Raw genomic sequence first — 17,900 nt, forward strand, 5'->3', positions numbered from 1 at the left:
GGTTGCACCTGAGGAGTATTATTTGTACAATAGTTTTTTTCTTTATTTAAATAAAAATTTATATTGTAGTTGGGACTTCAAGGTCAAAGTTTGGCTCTGCCACTGAACTGTGTGATCTTCTGATTCATCTCAGTATGATTCTATGTAAACTGGAAATACTACCTACCTCATTGGGCTGTTGTGAGGATTCAAACAATGAATGCATGAAAATAATTAAAATGTTGATTCTATAGCATAGGATCAAAGTAGTTAGCAGTTATTACCATGTGAAAATGGTTGTCAAAAAGGAACAATTTCTCAAGATACAATTTTTGGTTTCCTTTAAGGTATCATCTGAGACTGTCATGCCCTAGATTATGTTTATTACAACTATGTGGCTTTGTTAGTCTGTTACTAATTAAGAAAAAAAGTACAACTTGTTATTAGTAAGTGCCTAGGCTATGCAAAGACTTAATTTATATGCAAGTGAAAACATCTTTGGCCTTTTAAAAGATTTTATCAAACACAACTGAACAAACACAACTTTAGGCTTTGGTGAAATCTCTTTAAGGATGTGGATTGTGTTTTGCAATCAGACTAATAATGCAGATCGGGAGGAATGCTGCTACAGAAATACTATGTAAAAAACAAAATAAATAAGCAACGCCAAGGTAATGTTTTCCCTACAGTCCAGTGTTTGGAAAACAAGTGTACTGTTCTTAAAGCAACATACAGATATAATGGCAATAAACCGTTCCCTGTTTTAAAAGGTAACCTTTTAATGCAACCTTTTATCCCCTTTAAAATAGATGCACAGAATAGTATTTCCTTCTAGGCTCAAAGTTGAATATTCTCCCATTATTTTAATAATTTTTTAGGCAAGTTCTATGTCAATTATACCAACAAATTTCTTCAACCCCCCCAACCCCTTCTACTACCACCACTCCTACTAAATCCCTATGTCCTGCTTGTCCATATTCCCTTCACCCTTTCTTCTGTTTAGTCACTGGTATTTCTGCTTGTACTTGAAAATAATTCCAAATTATAGCAAACTCAAATGGCCCTGCTCCATAATCTGCGTCCAGTTGAAAGATGAAAAGGGAGAAGCATAAAGGACCTCCATGGGTTGAGATCAGTCACTACCAGAAATCCAGCTTGTGATTTGAAAACAGACTCTTGAACATGTTCCTGGTAGATACGTCTTGCTGGCTTTGAGAACACGAAAGACTATTTTACAAACACTACTGTGTTTGAATTTCTAGAGGCTACCCAGGCCAAGAAAACATCCCTAAAAGAGAAAGAGACACAGAAACATAGAATTAGAATTATTCCCGTATCATTTCCTGAGATGCTGTAAAGTAAGATGCTCCAATGGAGAGTAAAGTCAGGTGCAGTCCATTTACTGGGGAGGATTTGAAAGGAGAAATATCATTGCCTTGTTTCATAGATAAGTAAATCTCAGGAAAATTTAGGGAGAACAGAATCTCAAATTTTCCCCTCCTGAGATTACTTATCACCATTCCTCCCCAAATTCTAATTCCCTAAGAAAACTGATTTGTATACTAAAAACTGTCTAATATTAATACTGTCACTAACAATATGTTACATTTTCTCATTTGTTTTGGGTATATGTTACATTTTCTCATTTGTGCTGGGGTTAGGGATGGAACCTGGATCAGCCACATGTAATTACTTCCTGTATCAGCTCTCTTGACTAGAGGGGGAATATTTGTTGTTTTTTTTCCATTATAGTCACTGACTTATAATACTGTGTTAATGTTACATGCAAACAGTGTTCCAACCCCACATCCTCCACCACAGTGTCTGCTTCCCTCCATCACTATCTCAGTCCCCCACCCCACCCCAACTTTTTAAAGTTGCCTCTATAATTAGACACATAGATAGCAAGTTATCCTAACTCTCAGGATTTCTAGCACAATTAAGCAATACCAGAATTATAAGAAAGGGGACTAAAGGCTTACCTGCAGTGCTTCACCACACACTCGTTGCTGCAGTACTCGTTGTCCCAGTCTTTACTCACAACAGGCGGGTTCTCGCAACCAGACCTCACACATCGAGGTTGGGGTGAGAGTATCACAGGAGACCCACTCACCAATTCAACATCCATTTGAGAGGGAGACTCAACCTATGAGAGTAGACAGCATCAAAGATGAATTAAACTGATATCTACATAGCTAACCTAGCTATCTGATCAAATTAACTCGGGATTCAAATGAGCAACAAGTGTTACAAGCCCTTAACTATGAGGGGAGGGTAAATTTATAAAAGAAATGAGTACTTTGTATTCTTTCTGTATCTTTCACTTTGTTTTTATTTATTTATTTTGCTATATCTGGTAGTAATACTCCTGGTGGTATCCAGGGATCTCTTGCATGTAAAATGTGCTCCAGCCCTCTGAGCCATCTCTCTTGACCCTCGCCTATCTATATAAACTTTATAGCTTTGTTTTTTTGGGGGGGCACAGCCAGTGGTACTCAGGGTACCATATGGTGCTGGAGATAGCTCAGTTCATGCTCTGAACTATGTTCAGAGCATGAGCTGAGCTATTTCTCTGGCCCAGAGCTCTTTTTCTTTTACTGGGGAGGGAGGGGGAGCACACCTGGCAGTGCTCAGTACTTACTCCTGGCTGCAATTATGGATCACTCCTGGCAAAGCTGGAGTGCTGGGGGCTGAATCTGGGTTGACTGCATGTAAGGCGAATGCCCTACCTTTTGTACTTTTTCTCCAGCCCCTGGCACACAGTGCTCTTAATTTTTTTTGTGTGTGAAACAAGGTAGTTTTTATTGAACAAAACTTGCTTAGAAAGGTGTGAGAAGGGCTGCAGTGGTAGTACAGTGGTAAGGCATTTGCCTTGCATGTGGGCAACCAGGGTTTCAATCCCTGACATCCCATTTAGTCCCTGGAGCACTGCCAGGAGTGATTCCTGAGTACAGAGCCAGGAGTAACCCTTCTTGAAAAGAGAAAAAGAAGGGAAATGTGTTCAAGAGAGAAACAGGCTTTTTCAGAGTGGATATAAGCAAGATAATGTTTTCAAGGGAGAATATGGGCTTGAAGAGCAAGCTTTTAATTTCTTTTACAAGAAGTTTTTGGTTTTTTTTGTTTTTGGGCCACACCAGTGGTGCACAGGGCTTACTCCTGGCTCAGAGCTCAGGGATCATTCCTGGTGGTGCTTGGGTGACCATATGGGATGCCGGGATCAAATCTGTATTATTCTACACTTAAATGTAAATAAAAGTTTGGTCACCTCTACCTAAGATCTGGAAAACTTGAGAAAGAAAATGTTACCTGTAGAAAAAAGGAAAGAGCTTCGATTATCAGTTTCCTGACTAGGTTTTTCTCTTAGTTTAAATGGCCGTCTCTGTGTCTCATTAGTTGTGAACCTAGTTTTAAACACTGACTCATCTAAAATGCTAACTTGTTCGGGATGTAATATGGAAATATAGGTGGAAAGTCTGAAACACATGGATGGTGCTCAGGGAGGTAACAGCATGCACCAAAACTATAACTATCAGTCAACAAATAATGATAGGTGGGTGGGAAGGAAGGTCAGACTGGAGGTGACAGGGACAGGTGTGTGGGGGGAATGATGGAGGGTTATGGGCATTTTGCTGGTGGAGTACTGTAACTGTACATCAATACCATAAATCTGAACACTATTGTAACCCTATTACCTGAAGTGTAATGAAACAATAAAATTACTGATAATGTACAAGTTAAACCTAGGATAACTGGCATCTCTGCTTATGTTTTTTTCTGTAAGCACTCACTCTATGAATCCTATCTGCATATTTCCTTGAAACATGAATCAAGCAATTAAGATCCAGGAGAAATACAAAGACATTTCTTAAGCTTAGTACCCTTAGATAGGTACCTCTAAAAAGTTGCTAAAGCAATATCCTTTCCAGTCAAAGTACATTAGATTTTTTTTTTTGGGGGGGGGGGTCGTTGGGACTGCCATACAGTGGTACTCATGGCTTACTCCAGGCTCATGCTCAGGGGTCATTCCTGACAGGCTTGGGAGGCGATATGGAGTGCCAGGGATCAAACCTGGGCTGGCCATGTGAAAGACAAGCACTTTACCTGCTGTACTATCACCCTAGCCCCATCGCTTCTTGGCCTTTTGGCTAAGATCAAGTATAGTATCGCTCTAGCTCCAGAGTATAATGTATTTTTGACTTGTCAACTAGAGTCTAAGAAGGGGGGCTTTTCAATGCTTCTTGCCAAACACACCAAAGTGTGTTGGGTATGACAAGTCACAGATGCAGGAAACTGCCCTCTACAGGATGTTTCATAGTCCAGGTTGTCTGGGATTAAATGCTAGTTCCAATCCCCAATTTTATTGGATCAACTCCAAATGTTCATCCTACTGGAGTAAAGATGGAAAACAGACTCACCTCAGGAACTACATCTGTGATCATCTCACAGATTGTCTCAGAAGTTTCCTCCACTGTATGGACCTCAGGGCTGTTGTTCATAGGCCGCTCAGGACTGCTTTCCACAGCTGGAGGGACTAAGGTAGTCTGCATTTTTAAAGTGGGTGGAGGCACAAACTTGATCTGCAGAGGAGGTGGCTGTTGCTGTAAATTTTTTCGAGCTTTCTGAGGTGGAGGCTGCTGCATGGCCTGCAGCGGGGGAGGCTGTTGCAGGATGGTTACTTGTGGCTGAGCTGGGGGTTGAGGCATCTGTTGCAATGGAGGGGGTTGTAGTCGGGGTGGAGGCAGTTGCATAGAAGCGGCAGCTGCTGCTGCTGCTTGCAACACTGACCGAGTGACAATCTGAGCTTGCTGACTGGGCTGGATTGTGGCTGTACTGGTTTGGCCTAGTTGCAGGCCCCGGGAGGTTACCACTGTGGCTGGGATAACGGTCACCATCCCTCCTTGAGACATAGTAATAGAAGAAGGCAACATCTGTTTGGTAATAATCAACTTGGTGATATTGGGCTGACTGCCAGGCCCAGAAGCTTGGTTTGCCACGTAGGATGAAAGTGTGGAGTTGACAACAATGGAGGGTGACAAGGCAGGGGGCTCTGTTGAGGCCGGTGCTGGAGATGCTGGGTCAACAGTAGCCATTGGAGGTGGAGAAGGAGTCTGTGATGGTGGTGCTGGATCCAATTCCACAGTCTCCACAGTCGCCTATAGATCAAAAACAAAACAAAACCATCTTACTGGGAGATTTGCTCTCTCACTCAGAACAAATACCTCATAAGAAAATATACATCATAGATTGGAAAAGAAAAAGGAACAATAGTATATGCTATTCTGGCTAAGGTAAGTAATAAGTTCTACGTAGTAAAGTCTATGATAGAAAATAGTTTTAAACTTTTTTTTTTTTTTTTTTTTTGCTTTTTGGGTCACACCCAGCGATGCTCAGGGGTTACTCCTGGCTTTGCACTCAGGAATTGCTCCTGGCAGTGCTTGGGGGACCATATGGGATGCCGGGGATAGAACCCAGGTCGGCCGCGTGCAAGGCAAACGCCCTACCCGCTGTGCTATCGCTCCGGCCCAAGTTTTAAACTTTTAATACAACTAAGGATTAATAGATCCCATAGGTTTTGGGTAGATACTTACTTATCACTGTTAATAGCCAGCTAGAAATATCTTAGAATTTTTTTTTTTTTTTTTGCTGTGGGACAATATCCAAAAGTGCTGGGGGAGTAGAGATGGTATAGCAGGGTACCACCGGAATCATAATACCCTGGTCCCTCTGAAAAGTTTTGGTTTTTGTTTTGCAATGCCAGTGAATGAATCCAGAAATGCTCTAGCTACTGAGCTACATTCCTGGTCCTTAGACCATCTTAATGGTTTAAATATCCACCTCTCCAAATCTTACCTGACACTCTTGATTGTCTTTATAAGCTGCCAGAGCCTTCAAATACTCCTTCTTGGCAGCTTCAGTTTTCCTCTTATACACCTGCATGAAAAAGAGACTCTTTAAAAATATTGTTCATCAATGAATGACAATTCCCTTTTATGAATAATACACTTCTGAAAGTTAATAATCTAAATAGCCTCCATGATAGATTTTTTGTTTGTTTGTTTTTTGGGGGGGTCACACCTGGCGATGCACAGGGGTTACTCCTGGCTCATGCACTCAGGAATTACTCCTGGCCGTGCTCAGAGTATACCATAGGGGATGCTGGGAATCGAACCCGGACAGCCACATGCAAGGCAAACACCCTATCAGCTATGCTATCGCTCCAGCCTCCATGACAGATTTTTAAGCTCACTGTGCACCTGCCAGTCAACACTATTTATTTATTTATTTATTTATTTATTTATTTATTTACGTTTTTGGTCACACTCAGAGGAGCTGCAGGGCTCCTAGTGGGATTTAGAAAACTATATGAACTATTGGGGATCGAACATGGTTAGCCATGTGCACAGCAGGTGTCTTACCTGCTGTGCTATCGCTCAGACCCCAACTACCATTTCATATCTAGTCATACCTTCTAAAAAACCAAAAACAAACCAGTGTACATTACAAATGTACACATAAGCAAATGAAAAAAACTTAAATGCTAAACCCAAACATGGTAGATCTTAAGAGTCAACCACAGCATAACTTCATTTTACATGTGGGGAGGAAAACTAGGCTTAGAACAGGAAATTAGGCATTTTCCTGACATGTGGCTGGCTCTGGTTCAAGTCCCCAACACCACATATGGTCTCCTGAGCACCACCAGGGATCAGTCCTGAGCACCACTGGGTGTCGCCCCAAGACAAAAGACATCTGGGGGGTGGAGAGCTCAGTGGGTTGGAGACCATGCTTTGCAAACAGGAGACCTGAGTGAGACCAGCCAGGAGTGACCCTCCACCCAAAAATAATAAATTGGGCTCGTAGCAATAGTATGCAGCTAGAGCACTGGCCTTGCATTCAGTTCCCAGCACCACATATGGTGCCCCAATCCCTCCCATTGTGATCCCTGAATGCAGAGCCAGAAGTAAGCCTGAACACGGTTGGGTGTGTCCTAATAAGCAAAAACTTAAAAAAAAATTTTTTTTTTGACTTTTGGGTCACCTGGAGATGCTAAGGGTTATTCCTGGTTCTGAGCTCAGGAATCATTCGTGATGGTGCTCAGGGAACCATATGTGATGCTGAGGATGGAACAAGGATTGGCCACATGCTAGGCAGTGCCCTACCCTGCTGTATTATACAAACACAAACACACACACACACACACACACACACACACACACGTACAGACCCAAAATATAAATTTTTTAAAAGTTATATTTTGTATATTTAATTTCTTGATATGCCAGGGGCTCCTTAAGAAATCTCATCAGCCTGATATTTTTGTTTGTTTTGTTTTGGGGCCACACCCAGAAATGCTTGGGTTACTCTTGGCTCTGCATCAGGAAACACTTCTGGTGATAATTGGGGACCACAGATGATGCTGGGGATTGAACCTGGGTCAGCTGTGTGCAAGGTAAATGCCCTACCAGTTATACCATTGTTCTGGTCCTTGATTTTTTTCTTTTTTTTTTTTTTAAAGATGGATATTCTGGACTTAGTCTATTGCTGTACCTCCTAAGATAAAAGATGACCTGTTAATGCCATTAACACAGAACTAATATTAGTAATATGTAAGAAAGTTAGGAGAAAACATCCCAGTTTTTAATTCCCTTTCTTAAAAAATTTCTGAATAGAGGGCCAGATAGTTCAATAGGTAGGGCATTTGCCTTGCTCACGGGCAACCCAGGTTTGATCCCAGTACCCATATGGTTCCCGGAGCCCACCAGAAATGATCCCTTAGCTTCGCGCTAGAGTAAACACTGAGCACTACCAGGTGAGGCTCAAAATCTAACCAAACAAAAAACCCTTCTGAAGCAATCACTATCTACTAGTTTATCATTTGCTCACCTGTTTTTGTTCTTCTCCTAGACTGTCCCACATGGAGGCCACAATTTTTGAAACTTCCCCAAAAGTGGCATTGGGATTCTGTCCCTTGATTGCAGCCTGAGTATCACGAAAGAATAAAGCATATGCTGAAACTGGTTTCTGAGGTTCATTAGGATCTTTCTTTTTCCTCTTCTTTGGGGCCTTTTGCTTTTTCCCTGCTTCCACCACAACTGTCTTCTGGCTGGGAAGTTGCTGTAGGAGAGAAAAGAATATTACAAAGAGAAATAAGAAAAGACCACTAGAGAAAACCCTAAGGAAATACATGAGGGAAGATAGCTACATGGATGGAATTTTCAGAAATGATAAAATCAATAGGATTAAGAGAGTCAAGTATGTGAGAACCAGTAAGAATAGATGGAGATTGGGGCTGGAGCAATAGTACAGTGGGTAGGGCGTTTGTCTTGCACGAGGCTGACTGGGTTCGATTCCCAGCATCCCATATGGTCCTCTGAGCACCGCCAGGGGTGATTCCTGAGTGCAGAGCCAGAAGTAACCCCTGTGCTTTGCCAGGTGTAACCCAAAAAGCAGAAAAAAAAAGATGGGGATGGGGGGAAAGATGGGTAGAAAGATAGTTCAATGGGCTTTGCACATGCTTTTATGCAGGAGGCCCAAGTTCTGTCCCTTATACCACATGGTCCCTCGAGTACCATTAGGTGACCCCCAAACACAAAGCCAGGAGTTGCCCCTGAATACTACCAGGTCTGGCCCTAAACAAATCCCATAATAAGGACTTGGAGGCTGAAGAGATGGTGCCATGGGCTGAACAACTATTTTGCATGCAGGTGGGCCAGGTTAAGTTTCTACCACATATATAGAACCACCAGGAGCAACTTTCTGGCAGAGAGCCAGAGCAGCCCCTTAGCCCCACCACATATGGCCCAGCGCTGCACCGCCCCCACCCCACCTCCCAAAAAATAGAAATTTAGAAGGAGCATTAGAAAATTAAATTGACAGGTAAGAGCCCATACCCAAAATGTATGAGAGATGGAAGAGCAGGTATAAAGACATTAAGTCTATGCCAAAAGTTTTATTCTAGAATATAATAGCAGATTTGATTTTGGCAGTGAATGCCTCACCCTCCGTTGGAACTCCTCAACACCATCCTCATGAAGTGAACTCGTAGGTGAAGGAGTGGTTGAAAGACGATCCTCAGGTGATTGTGCAGGTGGCAGGATGGTGCCACCCCCTAAGCTCAAACCAAGCTGAGAACTCAGTTCTGACTGATCAATGGTGGTCAACTGGCTATGCCCCATCAAGCCAGATGTCATATCTGTCATTGGTACATCAATTGTAACTGGTGGGTTGGCACTATATTGAGTTCCTATAGAATGGTCCAAGTCCTGAAGAGATACAGAAGGATGAATTAAAAAAAAAAACAAACTAAATATAAAAATACCATTTCCCCAATTCCAGGACAGATTATAAATCCCCTGCTTATCCAGACAGTACTCTAAACAGCAAGATCAGAGTAAAGACAATTTTCCTCACCCTCCCCAAATAATGGCTTTTAAACTTAAATTACACAAGTACTCAATAAATAAGGTCAATATTAAGGGATATTTGGCATCGTATGTGTGGAGATTTGTTATTGACATGTGCTGCAATGTGTGGATTTACAACCTATACTTAATTTGGTTGTCTTTCATTACGTCTCTTTATGTGTCACTCTTCCATTTGAATCCTAGGATGTGAAGGCCATTGTTGAAGAGGGAAAAAAATCACAATAAATCTCCCCAATCACAATAAACCATTTTTATTTCAGTTTTAACACTGCTCATTTAAGTGTGTCGAAGTGCCTTTAGTCACAAGAAATGAGAAACAAGCAATGCTCTAGTATACTAGTAAGTAGAGAATCATCTTTGTCACCCTTATCACCATACCCATTTGCTTGGGTAACTCTGATAATGCCTTGGCCCTTACCATGGTCAAGCCCCCGCTCAGGAGACCTCCGCTCTGCTCCATCAAGCCATGAGTCATGCCCACTGGCATGTCCAATGTCTGGACCCCATACTGGGCTGAAAAGCTGCCATCCTGAGAGGAGGATGGGTCGGCCAGGTCATCAAAGTGGCCAACGACATCTGAGACAGCCAGCGAGGGATCAGAATCCAAGGAGATAGGTGGGATTTCAAATTCTTCATCACCTAAGCTTGGCGTATGGAATGTCTGTAGAAGGGAAAAGGGAAAGAGAATTAGTGTAGAAGAGGAGTAACACAGTTACACAGTTCTGGCAGAACCCAACTGCACAACCATGCTCAAGGCCTTGTCCATAGGCTCAGACAAGCCTCACCTACAGGGGAGCCTGCAGAAAAACTCAGATATGCGGAACCCATGACAGAGATCTCCAAGCTCGGTCAGAACGGGACTGGGTCTCCTCCAAGCTCCCCACTTTTCCAGTAGCTTGGCAGTCACACCCACAAACTACCCCGGGCACCATATAATCTCATCAATGGCCAAGATCTAGAGACTGCGAAATACAGCTCCCAAAAGAGCGACACAGAATATCCTGGTGACCTCATACTCTAGCCCATCGATGTACCAAAAATAGCACACATCTGTTTGGGTTAATATATATGTTTGTAATCTCTTATACAAGGGCTTAAATGGCTCCAGGATGAAATACAACAATCTTCACACTTCCCTCTTACGGTGGTGGGAAGGTGCATGGTGGTGGGATTGGTGTTTGAATGAACTATTGTGAACAACTTTATAAAAAGAAAATAATACAACATTTAATACAAAAAACAAAACAAAAACAAACTTCTGGGGCCGAAGCAATAGTACAGTGGGTAGGATATTTGTCTTGCACATGGCTGAGCCGGGTTTGATCCCCAGCATCCCATATGATCCCTTGAGCATCACCTGGAATAATTCCTGAGTATAAAGCCAGGAGTAACACCTGAGCATTGCCAGGTGTGACCCCTCCCAAATAAAAGTAAATAAATTTTTAAAAAATTAAAAAAAAACAAAAACAAAAAACCTCTTGGGATCAAAGAGATGGTATAGGGGTAAGACTTGTCTTGCATGTGGCTGCATTGGCTCAATGCCCAGCAACTCATATGGTTCCTTGAGCACTGCCAGGAGTGATCCCTGAGCACAGAGCCAGTAGGAAGCCTGTACTGCCAGGTGTAGCCCCAAAATTAAAAGAACAATGAAAACAAAAGCTTACTCTCTTCCTCACACCCTTTGCCATATGGTACATAGAAGGCTGTCAAGCTTCACAGTTTTCATTTTATCTTTTCTCATTTTGTTTTTGGGACATACCCAGTGGTGATCAAGGCTTACTCCTAGTTTACACAAAGATCACTCCAAGGGAGACTCAGGAGGCCATATGTGGTGTCAAGGATCAAACTCAGGTTGGCTGCATGCAAGTGCCCTACTTGCTGTACTACTGCTCCAGCCCCCTATTTTCTTTTCTGTCTTTACCATCTTAGCCTAAACAAGTATAATTCTGATGAATCAACATAGCTCTTCTAGCCTATTAATTTATGAATAAAATCTCGTTAATATCCTGATATCAGTTACATTATAGTAACTATACCTATACTGTTTTGTTAGGCCACAGAAATTCACTGACAACCAGATAACTTATACTTTGTGTATTATTATACATTCCTTTGAAGCAGATTCCTAGATAATGCATGAGAACCTTATCCTTGTCTAAAATATATGCACTTGGACTTTCCTATCTCCTCTTCATTTAAAAAGTCATTACATCAATGATAGACAAGATTCCCACTCGCACTGCATCATCAAACAACCCCGCAAAGTGTCAAGATAAGGGTAATTAATAGGGGGGGAAAAAACCTTCAAAAAAGATCCATCCAGGACGGGAGAAGAGCGGGGGTAGGAAGTCTGCCTTGCAAGTGGCTGACCCAGGTTCAATTATAGGCATCCCATAAGGTCCGCCTTGCACCACTAGGAATAATTCCTAAGTGCAAAGACAGGAGTAACCCCTGAGCATTACCAGTCCAGTGAGTGTGGCAGAGAGGAGAGGAGAGAGAGAGACATGAGGGGGAGGGGGAGAGGAGAGGGAGATTGGGGGGGAAGAGAGAGAGAGAGAGAGAGAGAGAACGCACCCAAAAGGCAAACTGGTTCTCTAACAGTTCCCAAATACATTACATTCCTAATCTTGCTCATTATGCAAAAAAACTAATTTTTGGGCTGGAATAATAGCACAGCAGGTAGGGTGTTTGCTTTGCACACGGCTGACCCGGGTTCAATTTCCAACATTCCATATGATTATGGTCCCCCAAGCACTGCCAGGAGTAATTTCTGAGTGCATGAGCCAGGAGTAACCCCTGTGTATGGCCGGGTGTGACCCAAAAAGAAAAAAACAAAACAAAACTAGATTTTTTTTTCTTTTTGGGTCACACCTGGCGATGCACAGGGGTTACTCCTGGCTCATGCACTCAGGAATCACTCCTGGCAGTACTCAGGGGACCATATGGGATGCTGGGAATTGAACCCGGGTTGGCCGCGTGCAAGGCAAACGCCCTACCTGTGCTGTGCTATAGCTCCAAACCCAAAACAAAATTAGATTTCTTTGCATACTGACTTGGAGCAACTGTTTAGAGACCTAATACATTCCTTGGAGTCCAACAACCAAGAATAATATATTCTTGAGCCTAAGAGAGAGTACAGAGGGTAAGGTACTTATCTTGCAAGGGGCCAATCCTGACTCCACCCTTAGCATCACAATCCTAATACCAAACCTTCACGTTACAGGGACAGGAATAGGGATAAGGGAAAGCATGATACTAGCTTAATATTAATATCACAGTAGTTTTCAATTTTTCAAAAATAGATGCAGATTATTTTGGCAGAGCAAAAAGATGTCTATCTCTGTCCAGGCATGAATATAACACTATTGATTACTGAGAACTAAAAAAGAATGAAAATTAATAGTTATAACAGGAGAACAGTGTTCTACAAAGTACTTCCCCTCATAAGCCATCTGGAGTGCTCTAGCCGACCATACTAAACACCCAGGCATGTAGAGATTTCATTGCACTGCAGTAACAAGGCATTCTTACTTTGCACCACTCAAGGAATGTAGAACCAGCTTTCTAGTTCAGGCTTTCATGTTACTTATATGCTAATTTATTTAGGGAGGTAGGTATCCGATTACTCCTTTACATAAAAATAATAAAAGATTGGCAATGATCAGGAATATAGAAGGATAAATCTCTATGCTATAATTAATGCAGCAATTTGCTCTAAATCTCATTTATTTCCACAAATGATTTGTGAGATTATGAATAAATCCAATAATGAATATCTATTTGAGTTTACTGAAGCTTAATTTAGTTTACTGAATTAACTAAATCTTAAAATTAAATATAAAACAAAACTAAAACTATAGCACATATCAGAGTAAAAATAAGTGGTTTGGACAAAGAAGAAAATGGAAATAAGGGGGGCTGGAGTGATAGCACAGCGGGTAGGGCGTTTGCCTTGCACGCGGCCGACCCGGGTTCAAATCCCAGCATCCCATATGGTCCCCTGAGCACCGCCAGGGGTGATTCCTGAGTGCATGAGCCAGGAGTGACCCCTGTGCATCGCCGGGTGTGACCCAAAAAGCAAAAAAAAAAAAAAAAAAAAAAAAAAAAAAAAAAAAAAAAAAGAAAATGGAAATAAGGTAAGGTACAGCAACCTTCTCACCCAGTTTCTTCATTATTCCTGGCGGTGCTTGGAGAACCATACAATGCCCACAAGATCAAAGAACGTGAAAGGCAGTGCCCTACTGGATGTACTACCTTTCTTCAGTTCTTTTTTCTTTCCCTTCTGATTTTTGGGGCACACCCTGTGATGCTCAGGGACTACTCTGAGCTTATTATTCTAGTATTGTTCCTGTCAGTTCTGGTACTCAAACCTGGATCTACTACACACAAAGCATGAGCTTCAGGCTGTTGGGCTATCTTTCTGGTCCAATTTTTCTATTTTTTCCCAGCTTTTCTATTCTTAAAAAATATTAGTGGATATTATTTTTCTCTGAACAAAATTCAAAGGTCAAGATTGTGGCTCAAGAGAGCACATACAGGGGCTGGAGTGATAGCACAGCGGGTAGGGCTGTTTCGATTCCCAGCATTCCATATGGTCCCCTGAGCATCGCCAGGGTTAATTCCTGAGTGCGGAGCCAGGACTGACCCCTGTGTGTCACTGAGTGTGACCTAAAAAGCAAAAAAAAAAAGAGAGCACATACATGCCTTGCATGTGAAGGCACTCGGTTTCATCCCTAGAACCCCATGAATACCTTTTGTAATGCAATGTGTGGCCCCACAACAAACAAAAATATTTTATTCTAAATAAAATATTATGCTAAATTATATTAGGAGTGGCTCACAGAAAGATTAAACAAAAACCACACACACATGAAAGTAAGGTAAGCTTATAATGAACTGTAAACAGTGAAAGAGCCTTAGGCCAAATGGAACTTTTAAAAGTTGAGCCTAAAGGGCAGGAACAATATGGTCCCTTGAGCAGGGACAGGAGTAATTCTATAATGCAGAGCCAAGAATAACCTAAATATTACCAGGTGTGGCCCACCCCCAAAAAACAAAAAACTTTAAAGAACCATGGCCTCACACAGGCAAGGCATATGCTCTACTGCTGAGCAACATTACTGGTCCCTACATTTCTTTAAATATTAAATTAGGGTGCTGGAGAGACAGTATAGCATGTAGGCCGCTTGCCTGGTTCGATCCCCAGCATACAATATGGTTCCCTGAGCATGGCCAATTGTGGCCCCCATTAAAAGAGTATTAGATTAGGGCTGGAGAGTTAGTACTGTGGGTAAGATCCTTGGTCTGCACACTGCCAACCCAGGTTTGATTTCTGGTACCATATATAGTGTTCTGAGCACTGTGCTAGGAGTGATTCCCAAGTACAGAGTGAAGAATAAGACCTAAGCACGGCTATATATAGGCCCAAAAATACATATTTATGTATATTTCTTCTCATATATGCGTATATATGATGCTCAGGGGACACACACACATACATACATACATGGACTGGAGCGATAGCACAGCGGGTAGGGCGTTTGCCTTGCACATGGCTGACCCAGGTTGATTCCTCCATCCCTCTTGGAGAGCCCAGCAAGCTACCAAGAGTATCCGGCCTGCACGGCAGAGCCTAACAAGCTCCCCGTGGCGTATTCGATATGCCAAACACAGTAACAATGTCTCACAATGGAGACGTTACTGGTGCCCACTGAAGCAAATCAATGAACAATGGTACGACAGTGCTACAGTGACAGTGCTACAGTGACAGTGCTACATACATAATGTATACACACATGTATATATGTGTACATCATGTACCTAATATATAATGCACACATAGATATGTAAAATTAGGAGCCAGAAAAATAGTATAGGGGTTAAAGTGAATGCCTTGCATACAGCTGACCTGGCTGGATCCCCAGCCAACAGTTCCTGGAGCATTACCAGGGTGCACCCTTGGAGACTCCTGTGCACTGCAGGACCTTTGCATTAAACCATCAACCATGTTGGCTAAGAATAACTGGGAGACCCTCAGTCATGGGTCTCCTAAGCATCACCTGGGGGGCCTCCCACTTTTCATAAAGTTCATGGAGATATGACTCAGAAGAAAATGGCTATGAGAATGAAAGCGCTGGACTTTTTTTTTTTTTTTTTTTTGCTTTTTGGGTCACATCCAGTGATGCTCAGGGGTTACTCCTGGCTTTGCAGTCAGGAATTACACCTGGCGGTGCTTGGGGGACCATATGGGATGCCAGGGATCGAACCCAGTCGACCGAGTGCAAGGCAAATGCCCTACCCGCTATGCTATCGCTCCGGCCCGCTGGACAGATTTTAGCTTTCAACTAAATTGTTCTAAATTTGCTGCTCACTTAATTCATACCTTTTCCTGTTTAAGAAAATAACACAAGGAACCAGAGTGACAGTACAGTGGGGAGGGTGTTTGCCTTGCCTGCGGCTTGATCCCTGACATTTCATATAGACCCCCTGAGTACCACCAGGAGTAATTGATCCCTGACAGCCCATATGGTCCCCTGCGCACCATCAGGAGTAATTCCTTGAGTAATCCCTGAGATCCCTGGGTGTGGCCCCCAAACAAAACAAACAAAAAACCAAGAGAGTAACACAAGATCCTGAGGCTGGCTCAGTGCCAAAAGCTCCTCCTGGAAAGCACGCCCAGAGTTTGATCTTGATCAGTACTACCCACTAGGGTGAGCTTGGTCTGAGAGCTGTAAAAAAAAAAAAAAAAAAAAAAAAAAAAAAAAAAAGTGTGTTCTCCTGACACACCACCTGACTGCAAACAACACAACTGACATTTGAGACCCACAGTGAGCACTACAATTAATGACGTGTGAGGCTCTCTGGTAGTGAGACCCCTGACAATGCTGTCTGTAAGTAACCCCTAAACCACAATTCTGCTTAGTGCCATTAACTGAGTGCTCCAGTTATAGAAATGAAAGCAACAAAGGGGGACCCAAGGGGAACACATTAAAAGTAAGTTACAACTGGCCCACACCATTAAAAAAAAAAATTAAAATCTTCAAGAGTGAGCAGAATGCAGACGTCTTCACAGGTTGTCAAAGACCCGGGAATTAGGGCCAGAGATGTAGTACATCGGGTTGCTGGAGCTGGGTTCAATCCCCAGCACCCCATATGGTCCCCTGGAACACCACCAAGTGATCCCTGCGTGCAGAGCCAGCAGTCAGTTGCTGAGCACCACAGGGTGTGGCCTCTAAACCCAAATCAAACAAAATCCGGGAATTAATTTTTCTCTGTTCCTTCTCTTTTGCTTTACCTAAAGACATGTGACATCTTTACACTGCGTCCCTGTCCCTATTTCAACCCAATGCCACACCCGAATACCGAGGGATCCCACCCTAATTATTACTTCTACTCCACAACAAGCTAAGGAACTATTATTACGTGCTGCTGGGAAGACTGGGGTCTCCAGAAGTGAGGTGCCCAGTCCAGGACCGGCGTCCCACCACTCCCTTCAGGGTTCCAGGCCGCTGTCACCTTGTCACCAACAAGCCAAGGTGGTGACTTGAAAGAAAACACTCAACGGGACTCTTAAAGGAGACCAGGGCTCTCCGAGGGAGCTGGGTCCGAGCATAAGCACCGGGCCAGCGACCCCCTGCTCAGACCGCTCCTCTCCTCCTCTCCCGACCTCATTAGCAGAAGCATCGGCCCGGGTCGCGAGCCCCACAAAATTGGTCTCTCCGCGCCCCCAAAGAAAGTACAAATATTCCCTTCTCTTCCAACCCTCACCCCCTCCGACGTCGGCTTGCTCTTTCCGACATGCTTTTTTTTTTTTTTTCTTTTTCCTGATCACAGCAGCTTCCTGGTCCTGCCGGGTAATCAAGAGGTCCTTGAAGCAGCTGCCACTTTTCTCCGAATCTACCCTTCCCACCTCCGATCCCGGGCGTCTGCGCCCCGCCGGTAATCAAAGGTTCTAGAAGCAGCTGCCACTTTCCTCTGAGTCTTCCCCCCCCCCAACCCCGATCCCGGGCCACGGCGCTCCCCTCGCCACCTCCCGGCCGCCCCGCCGCCTCAGCGCTCACCTCGGCCCCTGACAGGAAAGGGTGCGAGGGCCCGGTGATCGTCAGGTAATTGTCATTTCCTCCGGGAAACTGCAAAGCAAGAGACAGCCGGGGAGAAAAGTCAGCAGGGAGTTACCTCGAGGACACCTACTCCGACCCCGGCATTCTGACACTGTCCCGCACTCCCCGCTCCCGGCAGCCGCCCCGCCTCGGCTTCAACCGTGTGCTGGCGTTCTGTCGCCTGCCTGCTCGGCGCCCAGATGCCTACCTCCATCTTCACACAACGGCTAGCCCCTTCTCACTCCCCTCATAGCACCCAACGCCCCCACACGACTCGGAACTGCCGTCACTTCCGCAGGGACGCGCGTCGCTTCCCGCTGATTGGAAGGAACTGTTTGGGCTGTTGAGAATCGGGGCCCGGGAAGGCCGAGCCGACTCCGGCTGCTTAGCGCCCTCT

The 17,900-nt window shown here is 43.7% G+C and overlaps 1 protein-coding gene and 1 pseudogene across 1 annotated transcript; one reads left to right on the top strand and one right to left on the bottom strand.

Moving 5' to 3' along the window:
• Positions 1-66: 66 nt before the first annotated feature.
• TOX4 (TOX high mobility group box family member 4) lies at positions 67-17,800 on the bottom strand. Its single transcript, XM_004609493.2, has 9 exons — positions 17,712-17,800; positions 17,465-17,533; positions 9,823-10,065; positions 8,979-9,242; positions 7,864-8,094; positions 5,830-5,910; positions 4,395-5,132; positions 1,962-2,125; positions 67-1,267 (listed from the first exon to the last, which is right to left on the bottom strand). The coding sequence occupies exons 1-9, from the start codon at positions 17,715-17,717 to the stop codon at positions 1,207-1,209; spliced, it is 1,857 nt and encodes a 618-aa protein (XP_004609550.2). The 5' UTR covers positions 17,718-17,800; the 3' UTR covers positions 67-1,206.
• Positions 4,105-4,194, top strand: LOC129403737 (U2 spliceosomal RNA; annotated as a pseudogene).
• Positions 17,801-17,900: the final 100 nt, after the last annotated feature.

This window comes from Sorex araneus, chromosome 3 (assembly GCF_027595985.1).
Source record: "Sorex araneus isolate mSorAra2 chromosome 3, mSorAra2.pri, whole genome shotgun sequence".
In the NCBI taxonomy this organism is placed as follows: Eukaryota; Metazoa; Chordata; class Mammalia; order Eulipotyphla; family Soricidae; genus Sorex; species Sorex araneus.

What these genes read in the sequence shown, in the direction of transcription:
- TOX4 (XM_004609493.2), bottom strand. An exon ending in TGAGCGGGGGCTTGACCATG is followed by an intron (nt 9,243 to 9,822) that starts GTAAGGGCCAAG and finishes GTATCTCTTCAG; the next exon opens with GACTTGGACCATTCTATAGG. An exon ending in TAGGAGAAGAACAAAAACAG is followed by an intron (nt 5,911 to 7,863) that starts GTGAGCAAATGA and finishes TTTTTCATGCAG; the next exon opens with GTGTATAAGAGGAAAACTGA.